Source organism: Simochromis diagramma, unplaced genomic scaffold (assembly GCF_900408965.1).
Source record: "Simochromis diagramma unplaced genomic scaffold, fSimDia1.1 OVJJ01000205.1, whole genome shotgun sequence".
Lineage (NCBI taxonomy): Eukaryota > Metazoa > Chordata > Actinopteri > Cichliformes > Cichlidae > Simochromis > Simochromis diagramma.
The window spans coordinates 17,940,143-17,964,762 of record NW_024386782.1 but is presented as its reverse complement, the minus strand read 5'-3'; the positions used below and the strand labels follow the sequence as shown (position 1 = coordinate 17,964,762).

The 24,620-nt window shown below is 40.7% G+C and overlaps 1 protein-coding gene across 2 annotated transcripts in view; it reads left to right on the top strand.

Annotated features, from left to right (window-relative positions):
- The window catches only part of LOC120727874 (probable G-protein coupled receptor 158), a 79,249-nt gene that overhangs the window by 45,295 nt on the left and 9,334 nt on the right, over positions 1 to 24,620 (top strand). For both annotated transcript variants that reach the window (XM_040022456.1, XM_040022457.1), the window contains 6 exons: positions 271 to 482; positions 2,945 to 3,013; positions 10,141 to 10,250; positions 13,613 to 13,851; positions 18,149 to 18,287; positions 22,543 to 22,648. In XM_040022456.1, the coding sequence (XP_039878390.1) occupies positions 271 to 482; positions 2,945 to 3,013; positions 10,141 to 10,250; positions 13,613 to 13,851; positions 18,149 to 18,287; positions 22,543 to 22,648 (875 nt within the window). The remainder of the gene's footprint in view (positions 1 to 270; positions 483 to 2,944; positions 3,014 to 10,140; positions 10,251 to 13,612; positions 13,852 to 18,148; positions 18,288 to 22,542; positions 22,649 to 24,620) is intronic.

Genomic DNA, 24,620 nt, shown 5'->3' with positions numbered 1-24,620 from the left:
TTGCTTAATTACAGGCTGCATTCTTGTAATTATCTCCCCAAGGCTTTTTGATTCATTGGCTTGATGCTTTCTTTGCCTTGAAATTGATTAACTGAGCATTTAATAAGGAGTCAGCCTGTGACAGCTAAATGCAAATTAATTGCAGTGCTAATCAGACCTGTGTCCCGAGATGTGATTAGATTTGAATTTGCAAAGGCTTTCTTTCTTTGAACTTGAACAACATAAGATAAGTGATAATGAAACAAATCTAAAGTGTATTCACATCTTCAGGTAAGGAGCAGGGCTCTCACAGAGACGAATCCTCCGACGTGTCCAGCAAGTGCCTGCCGTGCCGCGAGGGCTGTCCCTACTGCCGGGATGACACGCCCTGCCTGGTGCAGGAGGACGGTGCTCTGAGGCTCTCTGTGGCCTCCTTCCAGGGTCTCTGCATGATGCTGGACTTGGCCAGTATGGTGGTGGTCTACCACTTCAGGAGAAACAAGGTAAGGAGAATGCAAATTATCGGTTGCATGCTTTTCTAATGTGGATAGGGACATGCTTAACAGCTTATTCTACTACTTAGTTTAGACTTTGGAGGGAGTTTGGCATGTGTGGTGATGTCAGTAGAGCTTACGCCGGCCTGCACTCATAATCTCAATTTTTTTCAGTGCAAAGTTTAGAGAGAATTTGAAATAGTCAAAAACCTAGAAGCACTCTTAGAGAGGAAACCTCCACCAAGGCAGCTCTGTGGGCAGGATTTACATTTGAGGGAATCATTTTGTGTTTTGTATACATTCATTTTGCTTTCTTTGTTCTTTTTAAATGTAGTTTAAGACGTTTGTAGCGCAGTAAAAACAAGTGCAAAGGCTTTGTTGAAACCCATTTTAATATATACTTGACATAATTGGCAGATTTTAAGTGTAAAAGTGAGGTTAGAGGTCAAATAAGACATGCTATTTGGATGCAAACTAAAAAAAGTGATATTTAGAATCCCCATATACCAGAATCATTTCCTAAATGCTGAAAATACAAAGAAAGGCAGCAGAATTTCAAGCAATGATTTAAAGATAAGATACATTTTATGAAGGTTTGAGCTTATTTGATCTTAAAGAAGAGGTTAAAGTAACATATTAGAATCCACATATATATTCCCTATAATCCTATGTGTTGTCAATAAAAACAACAGCAGTAATACACATAGTTTTTACTTTTTTTAAAAATAGCTCTATAAATCACTTTGACCTATAGATCAGTCTATTGACCTTGAAGGAGAGGTCAGAGGTCACATGTGACATGCTATTTTACTCTATAAGGTACTTTCTTTATGTTAACAATACACACCACACTTATAAGAATCATAATGTGGAAGCTATAAAATTTTTGTCAGCTTTTGAAAATAAGGCACATTTTCATGATCTGACTCTACACCCGTATAAGTTTCATCAGAATTCATTCAAAAACTTTCAAGCTGTGGTACAAACATTAAAAATGACACGCACATACGCAAACACTACTAAAAGCATAACCTCCTTGGCGAAGAATACCCAAAGAATACCTGAAGATTGCAAGATTACATTATACTTTTTTTTCACCTAAAGACTAAAGGGACCACACTCGCACAAGGAAGATAATACTAAACTGTGTCATTAAACTGTCCCTGCCATGGAATGGCGACCTGTCCGGAGTGTACCTGGATTTTTGGTCCACAATGACGCTATGCTGCATATGGTAATAAGTGGATGGATGCTGAAATTGTACGGCATAACAGTTTTAGAGCTTATCCCAAACTACACACTGACAGTCTCCCCTACTCTTCAATTTTGGTATTTTTTGCCTAATTTGAAACCTCCTTCATAGCGAAGATTAACTGGAAATGTCAGTGAAATGTCATGGAAAATTATTTTAAATTAAATAAAGACGAAGGTTTCAGGGATTAAATTCAAACTGAGTGATTATGACAAACTCACGAATGTTTTGAAAATAGGAACCGCTGTGTTACAGCTGATCATGCCTTCACAGTACTAAGCCATCAGAGTAGCAAAAGATCCTCCCTGGCCACATGCAGTTCAACGAATTACATGCCCAGATTAAAAGAGGACGTTTGAGATTTTGTCCTCAAATAATTTCAGTATGCAACGTAGAAACTGGAAAAAAAAATATTGCTATATTTACGACATACAGCTGCTTCTTAAAGCATTGCAAATTCACACAAATTTCCATTGTATTCTATCAAGAATAAAGCCAAATAAAGACAGACCAGTTGATTTTATCTTATTTTATTTTAATTTTTATGTAATTTTTATTGTTTTATTACACTGACATCATTACCATCAACCGTACCCAGCCCTCCTTCATTTCAGTGTGACATTCTTGCAGTCTAGGATAATAATTACAATTTACAATCACTCCTCTGGCATTTAAATCTTTCCTGGTGATCTATTTATAGACAATCGTGTTGTTGCCTCAGAACCTCCCACATTTCTTCACTTCACAAGAGAGTCCCTGGAGGCCTTTGGATGAACATAAAAGACATAAAAAAAATCTTATATGTGGTAATGTGGTAATTAAATACAACCCAGAAAAGTTCTGTCGTCACTCAGAGACATATATTTTATATATTTGTGCGATGTATCATTTGCAGTTTCGTGCAGTTGCATGCAAGTCGTGGCTGTTATGTCTGACTTGCAGCAGCAGAATCTGAAAGGTAAACTATGGTGGCCCCAAAGGACAAAGCAGATACAAGAGAGAAAATGAATGTGAAGAAAGGCTCACTGCAAATCCAGAACAAATATCAATACAAGCAGCAGCAACATTATAGGTACTTTTGCATGCCCGTCAGCAGCCTCAGCGTCTGATACCATCAGGCCAATCATTCTTTTTCAGTATCCTTCAGCAATCCATAAATAACCAAGCTCTCGCTGTCATTGATTCATGAGATTTTGTCTTTCTCTCTCCTTGTTAACAGAGCATTCGTACATCTGGTCTCATTCTGCTGGAAGCCATCTTGTTTGGTGCGCTACTTCTCTACTTCCCAGTAAGTGTCCATATTGATCTTGCATGCCACCCACCAGTTTACTGCTACTTCATTTTTTTTTATATAAAAGTTTTCAGAAGTCTCAGGGAAACAAGCAGCTGGGTACGTCTGGGTATGCTTTGTCAGGAGAGAGACAGAGTGCGCCCAAACAAACTTGCAAACAAAAGCATGTGTTCATTATAATGACTAGTTTTAAGGTTTTATTTGATAAATAACTGATGGACCAGTGGGCTTGCATGAATTACCATGAGGCATGCATGCTTTTGTCTGCACATTGCAGGCTCAATTTTGCACCTGAGCTTAAAGGCCACTCTTTAGAGCACCACAAACAGCCTCTTGTCACTGAGATGGAGAAGAAATAGTGATGGGCATTGGTAAAAGTCTCTCCTGACATTCATGGTGTTATAAAAGAAAACTAGAGAACAAACACAAACCGCACATATATCCAAACAGATGGAAATAGGTTTGAGATGTGATTTTACCATCTATGAAGCTCTTCTAATGCAGTTATTGGCCATAAAGTAGATATCAAAAGAGAGGTGTGATGGTCAAATCCTAAGCATTACAGGTTTAAAAAGAGGGAAGGAGTGGTCAAGGTCTGCTTTGGCTGAGAAAAAAAAACCTTTTCAAGAAAGAAAATCATTTTTCAGTGTCCAATATTTGTCATGTAGTGTGTGGATGTGGATCCCACACGCAGGCTTAGGCAGTCAAAGCTCGGTTTTATTGATAGTCCATGGAAATAATTCAAAAGAAGGTGAGTGCAAAAAGGTACAGGGAAGATGTGACGAGGCAAATAGCAAGGGAAACTAAGAATCACCAGAAAATATCAAAAACAGAACAAAACTGGAAAGTTCATAAACAAGGCGGTGGGTCAACAACCCAGGACTGGAATACTGGAGTAATGTGAAAATATCCCATTAAAAAAAAGCCCATTTCCTCAGTTGTAGCTAGATGTTGTAGTACTATAGTTAGGATCATTACAACAACAGAGAGCTGGACATCACAGTTGGTGCGTACTTATAGAATAAGTGCGTTCTCTTCCACGTGTGCCTTTGCCTGTCTGCGTCGGCTGTATGTGCCAGCCAGTACGTGTGCTCGGGTGACAGCGTGCGTTCTATATGTGTGTATTTACACTTTTGGACTCAGCCCACATTGCACCTGGAGTGCTGCGTCAGGAGCCCATCTTTAGAAGGGAGGCAGATGGAAGAAACCTGTGTGCCGTATAACACAGAGATCTGATGTAGCCAGGGAATTCACTCCTTTCAAATCCTCGCACAGACTGCCAACAGTGGAGCCACTGCTCTTCTCAAACACAAAGCCCGATGGCCGAAAAAATCAGCCAGAAAGAAAGAAGTTCCAATCGCTCGGCTAAGTCTGGGGATAAAGATTTTGTTCTTATTCTAAAGTTACTGGAGTGTAACCGTATGCACGACATTTTCCCCAGAATGAAAAAAACAAAAACCTGAAGCTGTTTTTTGTTGCAGCAGTCAAAGAGCTGCAGGTATTGCATCCTTATGTGACCACACCTTTCTTGCTTTTGCATTCATCCATCCACTCCAGTTTACCCCAAGGATAATCCAGTTCCAAAAATAGCCCCCACCCGCAAAACACTCTGCCGTTCTGTCATCCTCGCACACATGAAGGTCTCCTTTCCTCCACCTTACCTCCTTGTCCCCCACCCCCCTCCTCCCTACTTGTTTTCCTTTGATTACCTCCTCTGCATGTTCTCTCTCACCTCTGCGTCTGCCTCCCTCTCCCAGCCTTAACGTTTGTTGCTGTTGCTTATTTTTTTTGCTGCCACCACAGACCTCTTCAGCTGCAGCTGCTCTGCTCTGGTGCTCAATGCATTTTTAAACAGTCCATCAAGTTCTAGCACAACTTGTTTTAAAAATACTTCTACTGATTAATTGATGGAGGACGCTTGGGAGGTTGGACGCAAACCAGGAGGGCCACCTTCTCTTCTAGGCAATATAAAAATATGGCTTTTTATCGCAGTCCCCAGTGATTTTGTAATCCACATGAGTGGTACTGCAGAAGGTTGTGACGCTGTCTGTCTGCCTGTATTGTGTGTGTGTGTGTGTAGGCAGAGTGATGGATGGATTATGAGTGTGTTTAGGTAGCTTCAAAGCCTGATATTTTCCTGTGGTCATGTGCATGGATTTGCCATTTGCATGTTTTTGTTTTGCACGGTATGTAGGTGGAAGGAGCAGCACATAAGAGATACTTTTAGCTCTTATGTGCCGTTCAGATTTATTGTTTTGCTGTCATGTGAAGCAGAAAGCTGGAAGAAGTGATGAGGTGAAGATGCCAAGTAGGATGCAAATCCTGAAAACAGACTATACTGAGACTGAGGCAGGAGAGACAGATGGACATAAGGAGGAGAGACACTGAAACAGGAGGGAAAAATAACAACCTGTTGAGTAGTTAAGATGTTGTTCACGTTTGCTCCGTCTTTACTTCTGTCTGTTTCAATCCGTTCCAAAAACTAGTTTTTCTTTGTGTATTTTTCTGCTGTGTTACTGGCTCCAGCATTCTTATACTCTTAAACTTTGATTCTCAAGCGCTCAAAACTATTTTACTAATGTCAGCGCTGGAGAACGTGCTCAGATTTTATATGTTATGCTACATTTAAAAGTCATGCTTTCAAATTGTTAATATCACCATCAAAATACTGTGAAGCACGAAAAGGAACATTTTCACGGTACACTCATGAAAAACTAAGTGCACCCCATTATTGTGTAGCCTATCGAACCACCTTTAGCAGTAATAACTTAAAGTAATCATCTTCGTCTCATCTCCTCTTCTTTACAACGTTGTTTCAGTTCATTGAGGTTTGCAGGCATTTGTTTATCCAGCTCTTCCAAGATCCCACCACAGAATTTCAATTAGACTGAGGTCTGAACTTTGACACGATGATTCTTTTCTTTTTCAGCCATTCGGTTGCAGATTTGCTTTCGTACATCAATTTTAGCCAAGCTTTTGTTGTCACAAAGATGGCCTCACATTTGAGTGAATAACACTTTGGTATACAGAGGATATCACTGCAAGATGATCCAGATCATAATCCCTTAACTGTTGGAATGAGGTGTTTGTGGTGATATGCTGTTTGGTTCTCTCTAAATGCGACGTGCACTTCATCGTCACACATCTGCACTTTCGTCTCCCGAGAATTTGCTGGGAAGATCGTGTCATTTTGTTAACACACATCTGAATGTGTCAGACCAGAAAACTGCCAAGATTTCTGCTTTTAGGTGTTCACACTTGCTGATGATCAGTTAAGCGAGTGCCTTTGATTAGCAGATTCTGGCTGCTACGTCCATTCTTATGGGTATACTTAGTTTTTACAGGACTGCATACAGTATACTTAAAGTGGAACTGAAGATTCCCAGTTAATTTTAGTTAGCGCTGGTAACTGTAACTGCAGTTTCATACTTTATGTGTCAGAAATCTTGGGATGGCAAAAACACACTGCTATAGGAAGTCAGGCAACTGGCCTTTTTCCATCATTGAGCAGCTGTGAGTGATTTGAGTTTATGCTCCATGTGGCATTAGTCTGCTAACAGTAGGGTGCAGTAAAAGGAGCAAAAGGAGTTGGTTACCTTGCTGAGAAGCTGGGGAAGCTGCTGTTCTTCATAACAGCTCACTGTAGCTGTGTCTTCAAAATAAATTGCTCCATACAATATTTCAAACTGTCAAAAAAAGAAAGAAAAAATGACCAATGTCTTCTTTTGCAGGAACATTTTAATGAGCAGTGGCTGGTTAGTGCTAAGCTCACTGGGAACTTGTGGTTCGCCAGCTAAATGCTTCCACGGTGAGGTTAATGCAAACCCATGCAGGACCGTTTCTGCAAATGTAACCATGGACACCAAGTCTGTATTAAAACAAATATATAAATCTGGCAACTGATAGACGTCAGATTCCTATTTTAACAGTATGCTGACAAAAAGCAATCATTATTCACTTGATACATTGTTAGAAAATGTTTTAATTTTTCTATTTAATAATACATTAAGATCAACATCGCATGTACTGCTTTGGATTCCTCTCTGGGGATTAATTAATGTTTATTTTCAGCAATAGTACTATTCAAGTGTATTTATTTAATATATGGATTATTTATACATGTATTGTGTCTATGCTGTTATGCTACCTGTTATTAATTTCAATTAAAATTCAAATTTACTTTAGCACATGTAGTTCGCAACTTTTAGCTATTAAATAACAAATTTGCTTCAAGCCTCTTATCGATAAGTGAGTCATGTTCAGGCTGTTCCCTTAAATTGCCCCAATTCTGACGCACACCTGCCTGCCTTCCAATATCAATTAATTTATCAGCTGCAGTATTAAAGAGGAAGAGCAATAATTCCTTTTCTTGGGTCTGAGATGGACTCTGCTCCCCAGTGTCTCATGACGGGCATACCAATAACAGACTCCGCGAGGTTGTGATGATTGCGGATGGAAGGAAAAGCCTGTGAGTGCCATGCTCCATGCTTTGACTCAGTGTGTCACATTTTTAATCAAGAGGTGAGAGAAATGTCTATATACCGGAGCTGAAGTGAGTGTGAACAGAGCGAAGGCTGAAAATAGGGATGTTATGACAGTTTAACCGCTCGCTGAACCACATTTCTGAAATTCATCTTGCCTCTTTTAAGACTGTATTTGATTATGAAACAATCACAGCAACATTATCAGTGATGAGGAGGTAATAAGCTGCAGATTAGTTCCTGTGACATTTGTTATGAGTCACGTTGAGACTTGGCTCTGCTTTCAACTTCCTGAATACCTGCATAAGATGCTGTGAGATTGAATATTTCTGTCCTTTCATCTTTCTGTCTTTGCACCATAGTCTTTGTTCTTCATTTCCGTGGGTAAAATAATGTACACTGTGATTCATATTCCCCACTACACTTTAGCTTCTCTTCTCTGTTAACACATCTCACAGCCAGACGGTTACAGCCTCGGGGTTGGCTTGTTGCTCAGCTGGGTTTGCCACAGATGTTCTGCTTCTTTTCTAAAAAGGAAAAGAGGTTACAGGTGTTGTTGTTACTTAAGCTTAATTAAAGCAAATGGCTGTTGTCTTTTGAATGCCAAAGCATTGTAAGAGCTGGAATAAATCACTCGCCTTACGCCTCAGAGATGCATTTATGCTGCTTATTATGTTGTACCACAATAAGTCTGAGATTATGTGGTGATTACAAAAAGCTGGAAAGCTATAACCTTCTGTTTTTGGTTATTGTAAAACAACTTACATATATAAAAAACCCAAGCATATAATTCAGAAAGTATTTTTGTGCTATAACATTGTTATCCCCAAACAAGCTCCCCGACCTGTACACTGTTTACTCTGCTGCGCTATATCACAGACTGAAAAACTGTCACTTCAGCTCCCTATCCTGTTCAGATTACACTGAGTTCAATCCAGCCACAGCATACAAAGTACCTAAAGACCTGGACCAGCAGTCTAGGGCTCACATATATGCTTTTAAAAAAGCATCATCTTATAAAAAGGAGTAATTGTATAGTCTTCTTTCTGCTCGAGCAGTTATTGTCAAGGTGTGTAGTGGAGAGAATCCAACTGCAAGACATGCATGCAGGTTGAAAATAAAAGTAGGATGAGCGTTTGTTGGCTAAAACAAAAGTTCAGCAAATACCAAATTCAGAAAAGGGAAAGAAAACAGAACGAGGGGGCGAGTTCAACAGGAGGATCTGACAAAGGAATAAAGGGGAAGAACTAGGATTGGATATAAACAGAGGATAGATTCCTCAGTGTGACACAGCTGGGTAGATAGAAACATGGCATGGCTATGATAAAGACACAGACGTACAATTTATTTAATCCCTCAATGGTGTAATTCACTTGTCCAAATACTATATTACAATATAATATGTTATATTATATTACTATATTTCCAAATACTATACTATGTATAAATGGTTACTATATACAGCACAATATGTATATATCTACATATTATCCCAGTTTTAAGCTATAACATATAACACCACATGTGCAATGTTAACATATGCAACAGATGCAAAACATAAAAAAAGACATTGAAATTTTGTTGAAACAGATACTAAGTGTGATGCAGGTCTTTCACTCTCACTTGTGTTTGCTTTTCAAACCACATTTAACATTTTTAGTCCGTATGCTAGACTGAAAAGAAACCCGTTCTAGACCTGTAATCAAAAAGATGCTCTGTGGGAAGTGGTAGTTACTGATTAATTACTGTTCATGTATCTATATAGTTTTAGCGGATAGGTGGAGTTAAGGTCAGCGTTTACCTCAACACAAAGTCACAAAACAGTTTGGCAATCGTAGCACGATCTCACAAAAGATCACACAAACTTCCTTCCCTTACAAAAAAAGTTTGTGTATTCATTCAGACCACACTGAATGGAGAGATTACCCCAAGTTGGAAAGGTGTCACGCTTCGATAGTATTTTCTTTGCTTCAGTGGGAACGTTGCCAGAGTCACAGCACTGAATCTTCAGAGCAGAAGCTGGGATTCGGGTCACCGAAAATGTAACATGTGGCTTCCCGCTGTGTTGCACACTAATGAAATGAAATGCAACCGTAGAAAGAGAAGTGCAAATGGAAGCTTGGATCCTTACAGCATGAGCCTTGTCTCTGCAGCTTCTGCTGTTACAACCTCTTCTGCAGCGGTAATAGGTGTGAATTAACTTCACATCATGCAGAAAATGATAGGCTGACATTTTATCAGCCATCGGCAAATTCTTTATTGCTTTGTTGAAACCGCTCAGAGAGACAAATCGTGACAGGTTGGACCGCACACATTTAGAAACACAAGTGTGTCTATACATGCAAATCAATGTGCAGATAAACATCACTAAACGTGCTCCTAGACCTATAAAGGAATAAGCTCTCAAATTCCTCACATCAAACGTGCTCTGGAAGTTGACATATGAGCCGCACAAAGCTAACAGATGAGGGAACTGTGGAGGCGTTAGATATTTGTGAGGTCAAATCCACCTCCAACTCTGCTTCTCGTGTGCTTACCACATTTGTGTCTCTGACTTCCTTCCTGTAAATACCAAAAACAATCAGAGTCCTAAGATGTGTTTATGAGATGTGTGAAAGTTAACTCTGCTATGCATTTTTGTAGGTGATGATCCTGTACTTCAATCCCAGTGTGTTTCGATGTATCCTCCTGAGGTGGGTTCGCCTGCTGGGCTTTGCCATCATGTACGGGACCGTCATCCTGAAGCTCTACAGGTACCGTAAATAACAGGCCATAAACGGTGGACATAGCAGCCCATTAGTTTCTAGACTCCACAATTTGAAGCTGCTTTTTCAATAAGGTGCACATGTAAAGCACAACCACAGGCACCACTTATCAGTCCAAAAAGCACGAACAACACAAGTATAGTCAACCCTTTCTGGCATTTCTATGCCGATGACATTCAGTTGTACATAATAATAATGGATTGCATTTATATAGCGCTTTTCGAGACCCTCAAAGCGCTTTACATTACAATTCCACTATTCATTCACTCTCACGTTCACACACTGGTGGAGGCAAGCTACAGTTGTAGCCACAGCTGCCCTGGGGCAGACTGACAGAAGCGAGGCTGCCATATCGCGCCATCGGCCCCTCTGGTTTCTAGGGTGAAGTGTCTTGCCCAAGGACACAACGACCAAGGCAGACAGAGCTGGGGATCGAATAGGCAACCTTCTGGTTACCAGATGAGCTTTCCAACCCCCTGAACCACGATCGCCTTGTGTCTTTTAAGCCTCACCGGATGGATAGGCTGTCCACCCCGCTAGTGCTTAACCACAATTAGTGATTGTCCCACAATCAGTGTTAATTTTGACAGTAAATTTTGCTTTAGTTTTTTTAGCTTTGGCCATAATATAGCTATCTAAGTTCTTTTAGTTTTAGTTGACTAAATATCATAATAATTGTCATAGACCAAAGCTAAGGTTGATTCAGTTAACTGTAGTGTAAACTGTTGGAGAGTGTTAGTGTTAATGTGTTCTTAACAATGTTATGCCCGTCTGAATGTTATGTTGGAAAGAGGTTCCTGTGATGTGGCTAACTGTTAGCGTCTCAGAAAGTGGTCATTAAATGTCCTTGTCACGATAAGTCTGTGGCAGGCAGGACGCAGGACACAAATGAAGGACACTCAAAGGAATAAACTCAAAGAGGCTGCAGAAAAAACTCCACAAACAATAAACTTAACAATAAACAATAAACCAAAAGTAGAAACTAATACAAAACACTAGGAAACCTGGAGACAAGAGACTAGGGACGAGGAGCACGGTGGGAAACACACAAAGCATGAGGGTGTGGATGACGTTGTTGACGCGACACAGACAAAGAGAACCACAAGGCTTAAATACACAAACTGACAACGAAAGGATGGGTAACAGATGATAACACAACAGGAACAGGAAGCAACACAGACTAAACTCAAGACACGTAAGCTTAACAAAGAGAACAGACATGGCAACAGGGAGGAAACAGGTGAGGGACCAGGGCGAAACAGAGACACAGAACAGAAACCAAACCCTAAGAACAAGAAAATCTTAAGAATCAACCTGAAACATAAAATAATAGTAATAAGAATAAAAACCACTGAGTCAACAGATTCAGGACCGTGACGCCCTGATAAAGGCTCTGAATTTCCAAGCATCATGAGGTTATAACATAAACGTTTGTCATGTTATCACGACATGATTTACGAAACATCTTATTTTTATTGACATGAAATGGGAACTGTGTCCATATGTCCCTGACATTTTCCACGTCATTTTATAAACATCGCACATTTAATAACAGCATTGTTCAATTCAATTCAGTTTTATTTATACAGTGCCAAATCACAACAACAGTTGCTTTACAAGGCACTTAACTGTGTCCTATAAATTTTAATTTAATTTTACATCAAATTTACATCCACAAAAAATGAATTACACCACATATATAATGACATCATCATGTTGTCTAGCAACCACCTGATGATGGACTAAAATCACAGAGGAAAAAATACTGTAGGCTGGACATGTAGCAGTTTTTCTGAAGGGGCGGATTATCTAGAGAGACCAAATCCATTTTTTGTACCAGGCAGAAAAAGTATTATTTTTATGATTGAATTTGGGAAGTTTAACATGGACATCTGTGGGAAATGACTCATTTTTGGAGCCATCCGCCCATTTTAAAGGAAATGCTGTTTTTGGCACTTCTGTGTTGGCTTAATATTTCAATCCTGCTTCCAGTAAACTAAAACCAAAATCACCATTTGAGATGACATTTCCTGTTTGCTTTGTGACTGTTCTATGAAGGATTATGATTAAATAGCAAACCCCTGCGCAACACATGGGCGATATGGAACATACAAATACACACATTTTTGCTACAATCACACTATGATACATTATATTATGACACACAATTCTAATCTCAAATTCAATTCAGTGCTCAGTTGAACTGTCAAAGAAGCAAATATATAAAATTGTGAGATTTGTATAAAATATTTGCACGTGCCTTATAGATGCTGGAACTCACAGTGCTCTATGCAATGTTTATGCAAAGTTTTATTATGATTGGTTCTCATGTAGGAGGAGATAGGGAACATACAAATACTCTTGGATCATTATAATATGATTTTACTTTAAAACACTAAACTGAAAGCAAAAAATAAAAGTTAAAAAGCCTCTGCCTGTGTTGTTAACTCGCCTCATACGTTTTCTTCTCCCGTCCCTTCTTTTCTTCGAGCCTCTCCTGGTCCCCTCCTCTCCCTTACATCCTGTCTCCTCTCCTTCTATTAACTTGCCCATGAGTTAGTCTTAATTTCAATAATTCAGCCATCTCTTAGTATGCACACACGTGTGCCATCTTGGCACGCATGTGCTTTAGCTTCCTGCTCTTCGGCTCCGGGCTGTGTTACCGAGATGGGAGAAGGAGGTCAAAGGCCGGCCAGAGTGTTCCCTTGGCAAAATTACCAATTTGATTTTTTTCCGAGCTCGCTGAGTGGGAAGTGTGCCCCGGGGGCAAGATCTTCCAGTCCAGGCCCACAGAATATATTAGAGATGAGATAGATTTGTCACAGTCTGGTCCAAAGATAGCAAATGAGCAGGGTAAAAAATTGAAACAGACTTTTTTCTATGTCCAGATGGTGATATATGGTGATATAAGAACATGCTGTTGTATATTGTTCCCTACACTGCTGCAACTGATGAGCCTAATATGCTGCATTTTTAGCTCCTTTTACAGATGCAGTAACATCAGGAAGTAATTCACAATAAACTATGTATGCATGATTTCTGTTGGACATGTAAGCACAACTCAAAAATGACAGGGGCCTCCTTTAACAGATCCTTCCTCCCCACTTCCTGTGCTGTCCGCTCTTCCCCCTGAAACTCAAAGGAAATTACAGCATGAATCAAAACCAAACATATTTACCAAGCATGAATGAATTGAACTGATTTAGCAGTTTCTCCCTGCTCATTTTATTTCAAATGAGCATGCTAACGTGATCAGCAGCCAGGGGCGTGAGCAGCACTTACATACGATTTCTCTCAGTCGTTTCTGATATTCAGGCTTGTGCCTCACGCTCTCTCCCTGCTCCACACAGGGTGTTAAAGGTGTTCCTGTCCCGCACGGCCCAGAGGACACCTTACATGACCAGCTGGCGGGTCCTGCGGCTGCTGCTAGTCATTCTGCTGGTGGTGCTGTGGTTCCTTGTGGCCTGGACGTCCTCCGTGTGCCAGAATCCGGAGCTGAGTCAGGCTCTCATCGCTGCGGGTCTCACTCCCGAGGGGCTGCAGTTCAGCATGTGTCTGCTGGACCGATGGGACTACATGATGGCAGTCGGTGAGTAAGTTTGTACGGCTTTCCTGTAATTACACACGTCTGACTTTAAGTAAATCCAAATAAGAAACAGCATCGTTTTCCAGATAGAAAGAAAGTGATACTTACCACTTAACTGGAAGGGGCTTTAGAGCTTACAGTTTAAGTTCAGGCTGCTTGGATAAGCCTTAAGATTAAGTTCAGTTTAGAAACTTTATTTTTAGAAAGAAAAAAAAAGCAGCATGTATGTTGATGATAAAACTTGCCCGGCAACAGTAGTCCAGAGGAGAACTGATGTTTTGCTAAATTTAAGTTTGACTTTTAGACATTAAAGAGTAACTTAAAGCAAAAGATCTCAAACATTTTCAACTCAAGAATGTTTCTGAAATCTGTTTTTTGGTATTCAATGCAACATAAAGTTCATCCTAATGATTCACTGTAACATTGTACACAACCTAAATTCATGAAGATATATACATTTAAATGATGAGTTTATTTTTTAAATATGCAACAGTGCATTTCCACATCTTCATTAGTTGAATTTAGACAGTCCTCTTGCCCATGTACCCAAAAAGGAGTGGTGTAAAGAAAAGGTATGTCTCCCAACTTTTCTGACCCCATCTTCTGCCTTACTCATAGTGTCAAAATGTCTGTTAATGACCAGATTGTATACCTTTGTTATAATAAAAAATATTTGAGTAAATGAATTGGAAGGAAGCCGTGGTTAGTGAAGGCCCACATGCCCTTGAATGTATGTTACAGTAAATCTCTTAAAGACAGATTCTTAAAGCGGGAGGCAGTGATGTGCACCTCACTGAAGCCGGCCTGACAGCAGGGGAGACTAATCTTGTTTGGAAAGAAGGGAATGGATGGATCCCTGAGAGATGCTCGGCCTGTGTGTGAAGACTGATAGACAGGCAGGCAGGGAGAGTGGAAGTGGCAGGAAAGAAGAAGAAAGGAGCCTGTGAAGTATGAAACTTGTAGGGATGTGGGCATCGATGCACAGAGAGTTTTGCACCATCACAGGAGTGGAGAATTTGAGAGAAGGAAACAGGAGGGAGCCTGTAAAGGAAGGACAGTTAAGGATACTCCAGAGACAGGACGGCGAAACTGCTGTGTTTGTATGTTAGCGGTGACAGCCTCTAACAAACACCCCGCTCTGAACAGGCACCGACCGCGGGAATGATTTGCATCCACGCGTGTGTCGGTGTGTATTTAGGGGGAGCGTTCTTGATGAGAAGGGAAATGAGGGAGCCCCGCTGTCTGCTCTGACAGCAGGCATAAACATGCTGCGGTGTGCTGAGGCTCCACTGAAGGACAGGACGCATCCTGCAAAGCTGCTTTGGAGGATTTTAACAACAGTGCGGTTCACGCTCGTGAAAATTAGCCTAATTGCTTTTCTGTGTTTTTTTTCCCTCGTCCTGTCATAATTTCGACATGAGAACGCATGTCAGCGCAAAAATGAACATAACATAATATTTTGCGCTAAATTGTGAAGCAAAGCAGAGCTGATGCGAAACATTATCGATTATGTCACCGAGACGCGCTTATTGTAAATCCTCAATTAATCTGTATTATAGTTGGAGTTGTTATCGTTTCCGTCTTGGAAGCAGATCTCCATGCATCCTGATTCAGAGGCTAAGCACTACGCAGTTTATAGAGCGACCTATTCATAAATATTAATGATCTGTAATCACTGTAAAGACTTTAGGGAGTCATATCCCAGTGTGATCTTTGGCATGGGTGTCGGTGCTCTTTCAAACAAACAGGACGACCTGTGACAGACTTTCAGTTAGAGTTCTCATAAAAAACTAAAAGTATTTTTTATTTGGAAAAATTGGCTTGTTTTTTGTTTTTTGGGTTGTTTTTTTTTACTGGCAATAAAAGATGCATAATGTTTTGTTCTACTGCAGACAGAGATATATTAGATTGCTCCCAGTCATAATTCCATACCTCCATAATGCAGCAACCCTGTAGAAATCCCGTCCTTCACATTTCAAAATAATTACTATTGATTTTGTAACTGATGTTCTTTAAAATATAATTACACTGACACTTTCGATGATAACGAGCTACTGTAGCCGTGCACAGGTACTGCACTGTATATTCTGTAAAGTGTTGATACTGTGACGGTGGAGACAGCTGGCGTTTTAAATACATCTTTCCAATAAACTGCTGTCGACCCGAGATCAGAGATGAGATGAGATTCAGTGATAGCAGGAATGTGTCACCGTGATGTCGGAGAAGCAGCTCCTTTACAGAGGGGGGAAATCAGCGCAAACATGAGGAAGTCGTGCAAAATTTAAAACTTGTACATCTTAAATGTCATTATTGCCATAGTAACACAAGAGCCAACCACGGTTCAGAATCATCTTCTCCTAATTTACCTTTCTAGAGAAATGATTTCTGTTTTTGCAACACAAATGCTGTAAAATAGTAACTAAATCAACACCCAGAAGAATAGTTCAAACTTTATCAGGGACACCTGTTCAGCTTTTCACTAATACGAATACTCAATCAGCCAATCACATAGCAACAGTGCATTTAGGCATGAGAATATGACTAAGATGACTTGCTAAAGTTCAATGGGGAAGAAAGGTGATTTAAATGACTTTGAATGTGGTATGGCTGCCGATCTGCTGGGATTTTCCCACTCAACCATCTGCAGGTTTTACAGAGAATGATAAAAAACAGAGTTCTCTGGGTGAAAATGCCTTTCTGATGAGGGAGGTGAGAGGAGAATGGCTGCTTTATGCTGATTAGATGGCAAAGGTAAATCAGATAACAGTAATTCAAATAAGCACTTATTACAACCAAGGTATGCAGAAGAGCATCTCACAGTACAGCAGCAGAAGACCACACCAGGCATCCCTCATCTCAGGTAAGAGTGAAATAGGACAGTGGTAGACTGGAACATGTTGCTAAGTCAACAGATCCACCCCAGCAGAGCATCCCAACATCTTTGGGATGTGATGGAATTGCAGCTGAGAATTCTGCAGCTACCGTGTGATGCTATCATGCATTAAAATTTCCGAGTAACAGTAACGTTTCCAATGCATTTCTGAATCTATACCAGAACAAATTAAGGCAAGATGGGATCCAACACTGGTACTAGCAAGGAGTACCTAATGATGTGGTTCATTCTCTTTTTGAGGAAGAGGTGAGACCAAAAAAAAGCATAATAAACAAAGTGAAAACTCATATATGCAAGCTTTTCAGGGCTGACTTACTCTTTTGAGCTCATTCCTGGATTTTTTCTTTTTAAAGCCAGTTTTATTAAAAAAAGAAAAAAAAGAAAAAAGGAATTTCAGAAAACAAGCCCCACCATAAGCTGCTCTCTGTGTTGCTGTCGCCCATGGTGGGAGATGCTGCTGTTGGAGGTGGTGAAGTAAAAAGAGACGTCTGGGTCAAAACTCTTAAAAAGCTCCCATGCATTTCTGTGCACCTTTCCCTTCTGCGTGGCCTTTTCACATTCCCTCATACGGCCCTCTTATCTTTTATTACAGTCTCTGCATGTCAGCCCAAAGCCTCCACAGGGTTCTCATTCAGACATTAAGCTGACACATTCAGATGGTGTCAGATTAATGGAAAGGAGTTTGGAGGGAGCTTTAAATTCTCTCTCTCTTTTTTTTCACTAATATTTTAGAGTCTGTGACAAAAAGATTAAGGTTTTGGAAGTTGAATCTTTCTTGTACAATTCTGTAAGTGTAGAAAGGTTAGCCTGGTGGTGTCCAACCAACCTTTAGAGCTCGGTGTTTGTTTAACGTGTTGTTTCTTATTTCGCTTAAACCATGCACAGACGCAAAAATAACAATCGATTTTGGTTTCAGTGGGTGTTCTGCCTTTTTGTCACAGTCTAACATCAGGGCTTACTTTTTCAGTGTAGCCGAGCAAATCAAAAAAACAACCCACCCACATGTAAACAACACAAATTTCAGTTTTTTGGGGGGGGTTTGTATAAATTTCACAACTGAAATATTCATGTTTGATTGGTGAGCTTAGGGTGGGCTGGAAGGCACTTTAGTTGTTTTCTTTTCCTACTTTTTGTCTTTATGCTTGGGTTGGCTAATTGCCTCCTGGTTCCAGCTTCGTGAGGAAGGTATCGACCCTCTAACCTCACTCATAGAAAGAAAGCAAATTAGATCATTTCCCAAAATATTGGACGATTGCTTAAAGGTTTTAGGGTAAGTTTAGTATATTGTGCTGTCAAAAGACAACTGTCAGCTACAGCGGATGAATTTCATACAATATATGACCTCCCCTGTTTTAGGTGGCAAATAGAAACTAAAATTCAAACATTTTTGTGTCTTTTGTTGCTCAGCTGAGTTCCTGTTCCTGCTGTGGGGCGTGTACCTGTGCTACGCTGTCCGCACCGTACCCTCGGCTTTTCACGAGCCACGTTACATGGCCGTAGCCATCTACAATGAGCTCCTCATATCGGCCATCTTCCACATTATCAGGTGGGTGGAGAAAATTTGATGGAACCGGCATGGGTGGGCATGATCGGGGGGGGGGGGATGGGTGGGGGGGGAGAGAAAGAGATAGGCTGATGTGAATGGCTCAATTATGCTCTCTTGTATACTGAATGAAAGAGAGAAAAGAAAAGAGGAAAATGTGGGAACAGAAGGTACAAGAGACACATGAAACAGAGCTAAGAATGCGGAACAATCGAGCATCTTACCCTGACTTGATGAAAATCTCGCTGAGAGTAATAAGGAGATGGCACAAACAGTGGCACAGGGCTTAATGACTTTACCCCTTTGTACAGCACAACCTGTTTAATCATAATCACAGAGATATTTGTCTGTTAGAGCGCCTTTCACAACTGCAGAGCATGTCAGATGAGAGTTCAGCCGCCCCCTTCATCAGGGAAATGAACAGTGTCACGGCAGGGTAAGCCAGTTGAAAGGAGGTGAATAAAAAATGTCTTCCCCAAGCAGAGACACAGCCTACATGTACTGTTCCAGTGCCTAAAATAAACTCTGTGCCCCACCGCTGACTGTGCCTGCCGCTCTTTCTGTGTCTTACAGAGGTGGGATGTGGCTCAATTTTCTGAATATTTTAGATCTTCCTTTTCATTTAGCAGTTGTCTTATAATTTCTTAAAAATACCTTGAAGTTACTCAGCCTAAGGTTTAATGCATTCTACAATAGGCTGTCCTGGTGGAAGTTTTCCATCTCTCCATGGAGCCTTTTAGCATGTTTTACAGCATTTATTGTTTTGGCGTTCCAGATTCATTGGTGTCATTTTCACCACTTTCATATGACAGATTTACCAGGCAGCTAGGTCAGAAGAAGTAGCAGGCCTAAAAAGCTTTCTTAAGGTCATGGCCTTCAGAAACAATACAGCAAAACCTGACACAGGACCCGAGAGAGGCACTGAAGCCTCATCAGAAATAGTCTCAGTGGAAGGGTGGCTGTCAAGAAGCCATTCCTAAAGAAGGGAAACGGGGAGTAAAGATGGAGATATGCCAAATTTGGCGAGAACTGGGCTTAAAATCAGTGGCAACAGATCTCAGGGAGTGATGAATTCGAATGTTTAATTTTTGGTTCAAATTGTTGTCAGTATATACAGACAGGGCCAGGCACAACAGACAGGTAGAGCAGTGAGTGTCTACAGCCATCTGTGAAACACGATGGAGGCTCTGTCATGGTTTTTGACTGCATTTCAGCCAGTGGTGTTGGGCTTCTTGTCAGTAATTTCACTAGCTGGGACCATATCCTCAGTTACGATGAGCGATGATGGATGAGGGACCATGTACTGGTGCTGCGGTTTGGGGAAGGCCTTGAAGGGGACTGGCAGCGGCTCCCGGGCCGGGCAGATCCCCATGTACTAACGAGAAGTGAATGAAAGGAAGAAGAATGGAAAGGAGGAAATGGGGGGCATGAAAATGAGGACAGTAGGTATTGGCGAAGGGGGCATATATAGACTGAAACCGGAAGGGGCATGAATGAGGTGTGGTACTGCTCCTGACATTCAGATGATATCGCCACAATTATGAACACAGAAAAATAGCAAGAGCTTCATTTTTCACTGCAATGCAGTAAAAGCACAACTGGATGGAGGAAGACAGACTGGAACAGGAGTGGCCTCAATAGAGCCCAGAGCTCAACATTACTGAAGCAGTGTGGGACGATCTTGATAGAGAACAGAACAAAAGGCAGCGAACGTCCAAAGAACTGCAGAGAAGGTGATCGGCTGTCCACTCTCCTTCCTGGACTTAATTGCCTGCTCAAGAAGTCTCCCCAGAGCCAGGGCAATCATAAAGGACCACCTCCATCCTAACCACCACCTCTTCAACATCCTGCCCTCTGGAAAAAGGTTCAGATCCATCAGGTGCAAAACCAACAGACTAAAGAACAGCTTCTTCCCGTGGGCTGTCAGAACTCTTAATGCAAAATAAAAGTGTGAACAGACTTCTCCAACACATCCACTCTGACGCTGCTGTTGATCAACTATGTGCAATATCTCACTCTTTCCATGTCTGTGCAATATTTTTGGTCTTGTGCAATATTTTGGTCTCAGTGGAATTACCATCCCTACCCTAAATGACCATAGCCCCTCCAGCCTTATTTATTTATTTATTATATTATATAACTGCCCTTGTATACAGCCCCACAAGGTTTCTGTTTCAATGTTTCTTACGCCTACACCATGTATATAGTTCATTCACATATATGTACACATATATACTGTTTGTTTTTTTCACCTCGTTGTATATTGTTTTCCCTTCTTTACTTTTGCACCTTTGTGGTCCAGCTACCCAATTTTGCTGTGCAAGGAACAATAAAAAGCTCTAAACCTAAGTCTACTGAAAGAAATGACAGGAACACTTGACTAAGAGAGTTCATGCTGTGTTATAGAATAAAGGTGCTCATATCACATATTGACTTTTTTCATTGGTTTCTCAAATATAAGTGATGCACTGTAAAGCAGCAGAAAAAGCACCAGTGAACATGTTCCTGTGTTACTTCTGGAGCATTTAGTCAGTTTTTAGCTAACGCTTTGTTGCTTTAACAACCAGTTTTAGCTTGTGGCCTCCATCAGGGTCATCACATTGACACCCGGCGAAGGCCAAAATGTGTTGGTCAAGGAATAAAGCTGTTGTGTACACTGTAGGTGCTGCTGGAGCTTTGACCTCACAAGGCTCCAAAGCGAAGAACATTTTCGTCAGTCCTGCTGCAGCAGAAATAAAACTGCTTTTACAGAGAGCCCGCAGGAGCCTCGGGCAAAACATTCCATTTGTCACACATTCTCCGATAAAACTGTTTCTGATTGAATATTCTTTCATTTGGGCTGCAGTCTATTGTGCTCCGTGGTACAAGGAGGAAAAGATCACATCCTTTTAATCTGTTGAGAAACTGAAAAGTCCACTGGGTACACCTTCATCAGCTCTGGGAAACTTATGAATCAAGCTGTTCTCATTTGCTGGAGAATAAAACATCGTGAGCTTTTGTGAGTGTTTTTTCCCCTTTTTCTTTTCCTTTTTTTGAGTCTATATGCTGCTGCAGTCCAGAGATAAGGCTGGAGTTGTTCGATATATTGTGTGTGTGTGTGTGTGTGTGTGTGTGTGTGTGTGTGTGTGTGTGTGTGTGTGTATGTGAGTTGGGACACAGAAAACAGACACATGCTATTCTTTTGGACTAATAATGTGAATCATGATTGGGATTATTATGACAAAAGATAATGAGCCAATGAATTGTGAACCACCTTGGTGGATTTCTAAACAATGTCAAACACACACGTTCAAGTATTTAATGCCTTTCACACTTTTTTTTACTCACAATGCACTTGACTCAGCTTGATACCGCTTAAATAATTTCATTGATTTATCTGTCATGGTGTCTAGCTTTGATTGCTTGCGGAAAATTGGTGCCAAAATGCTGCTACTTAGATCCTCTTGTTAGGCTTTTGTGCACTATTCACGTTCTCAAACAATAATGGGAGCAATCAGCCATGCTGGTTCTTGTGAATACAATACCGACTATGATTTAAAACGGCCTTAATAAACGGGAATGATGACATGAAGCTTTTAAAAGGAACCACAAGCTACCAGAATTGCTTCTGTGTGCTTTGACATAGTTTCTGTGTGCTGTCACTGGTGACAAAAATGGGACTTGGCACTTTCATGTAAAATGAAATGATTTGGTGTTCTGTTGACGGCGACAGAAAACAATGTTTCTCCTCTGTGCTGTGAACTTTTAGAGAAACTTCTCAAAGCAGCGTGGGAAAACTTGGAAACAGTAATGAATGATTAAAAAACATGCACGCACACAAGCGTCACCGTTATGTTACACTGGTTTATGTTAACTCATTAATGCTAATTAACAACCAAGACAAAGTTGACAATTTTTCCCGCTGGCTATAATTGCCTGTCGCCTGTGGATCTACAGCATGAAGCATCCAAAGCCTTCAAAAGCAGTATTGGCTGCAGAGATCTTTCATATCTGCACAAGTCGCCTTTTAAAAAGAGTCAGCTTCTTTCCAGCAAACAGACGCTTTTATAATTTCCCTCAGTTGTGCGTTTATCCCTGTGTTTACAGTGCGGGGAATGCCTCGGGTTGTGGTATATATAATTCTGTTCTCGCTGTCCAGAGAGTGACTAAATGCTGCTTTTTTTACGTGTGTCTGAGCGTATTTTACAGATGCGCCGAGCACTCTGGCTGCTGGTGAGTCTGCAGAATTTCTCCCGTTGATGTTTTTTCTATTCTGCAGGTTCTCTCTGGTGCCGGGACTGCACCCAGACTGGATGCTCATGTTGTTCTTTGCTCACACTCACCTGACTGTGTCTGTGACTCTGGCCCTGCTGCTGATACCTAAGGTGAATACTTCATTGTTGTTACTTGCAGATCTCACCAGTTATGAGTTTCATGGGCTTTGTGTTAATGATCAACAAAACATTCAGCAAATAAATACAAATTTAAAAAGTATTAATAATAATCTAGGGCTTTAGCACCAAGCTCCTCATTAAAAACATATAAAAAGTGTATTTCACATATTAAATATGCAGTGGGATTTTTACTGACAGAAGAAGGAGTCAGCACATAAGTTAAAATTAGCACTTTTTTAACTTATGTGCTGATCACAGGATTAATTCGAGGTACATTTTCCACGACTCTTTTCAGTTAAATCTATTATCCAAATGATTCTATGACAGCGTGAGAGAGAAAGAGCTGCCTGACGCTGGACAGTATGTTTGGCCTCAGGAGCTTTCATAATCTTGTCATTTCACTGGGCCCAGCACAGATTCAAGACAGCCCCATAACACAGCTGAGCCTCCTCGATGTTTTAAAGTGGGGCTGATGTTGTTTTATCTCCAAGCTTAATTTGACAGCACAGCTCCTATTGCTTCCCTTGATAAACCACAAACCCTGGTCATGGTGAAACATGGTCTTGGAGACCCCTACTGCAGGAGAACCTACCACAGAGGTGATTTAAGGCAGTCGGGCAGATGTCCGTTTGCAAATGTCCAAAATGTGCAATATGCAGTCAAGAAACTTAATGAAGGTGTACCTGAAATAGAAACACAGGGTGAGTCTGAAGATGGACTAACACTTTTGTAATATGGAGCTTGACTAAGGGTGTAGTTCCCCTCTAATTAAGTGGACCCTTCTTATTCTAGCAAGTCTACCTTTACATATGTGTAGGTGAACATTATTACTAGGGATGGGGATGTAGGGATGGGTACTTGTTTGATGGCAGATACTCCCTTCATCCTGGCCAAAAAGGCTAAAATGACCAAAGAAAAAGTGGAAAACAGCTAAAAATGAGAGGTTTTTGGACAAAGTTTTTGTTTTTTCCTTTGATTAAGCCCTGCTTCCAGCCAAGAGTGATACCATAAATCCCCTATAGCTGTAGAAAAGGCTAACATTGTTATCTTTTTACAAAAAAACAGCTGAACATGAGAGGTTTTTGGACAAAGTGTGTGGTCTCCATTCTTTAAGCACCGGTTCGAGCACCGTTTATGCACCGGCACCGTTTCAAAAGTACCAGTTTGGTACTGGTATCGGATAGAACCAAAACGATACCCATCCCTAATTATTACATTGTGATTTCAAATAAAAGACACATAAAAATTCTATTTAATTACAGTGTAACAACATCCTTAGTAGCAGGTTGTGGTGGTTGTGAGCCGAGCCATAAGCCTGTCGACATGGCAACAGATGACCCCTAGTTTCTTTGTGGCGTTTCCACACTAGATTTTGTGTGATGTGAAGCAGTGTTACGTCCCATCATTTTTTTTTTTATCAAGCTTCTATTATGCCTGCTCTGGCGGGGCTCTACCCCAGAGGTCAGCTGCTTTATGCTTTGACATTTTTTATTCCTCTCTTTTTTTCCTCCACCAACAACACTTAAACTTCTTAATAATATTAGCAGTTGGGGTCACAACAATATCAGGCTGCTTTTAGATAGTTCTGTAACCTTTACCTCAGTCATGAACGCCTGGCAGTAAATTCCTTCCTTATCTCTTTAGAAATGTCTTTTCTTTCTCCCGTCCATGCTCACTGTCATGCACATGAAATTTTCCAATTAACGCAGTGTTCACATACATGACATGATGCTAGCACTGGTAATACTAAAAATTACAGACTGCTTGACTGATTTTAGGTCTGAGCTCCTGAGCTGTAACAGTAAATGTGTAAAGGGCATTTTGGAGGATCCACAAGCAAGATTTATCTTCCTTGTTTGTTGTTCTGCAAACCAAAGAGATCAAGAAATAGTACAGCAGATGAATAGACTTTTAACGATCCTCATTTCAGCACATTTTTTGGACAAAGCCAGACCATTCATCC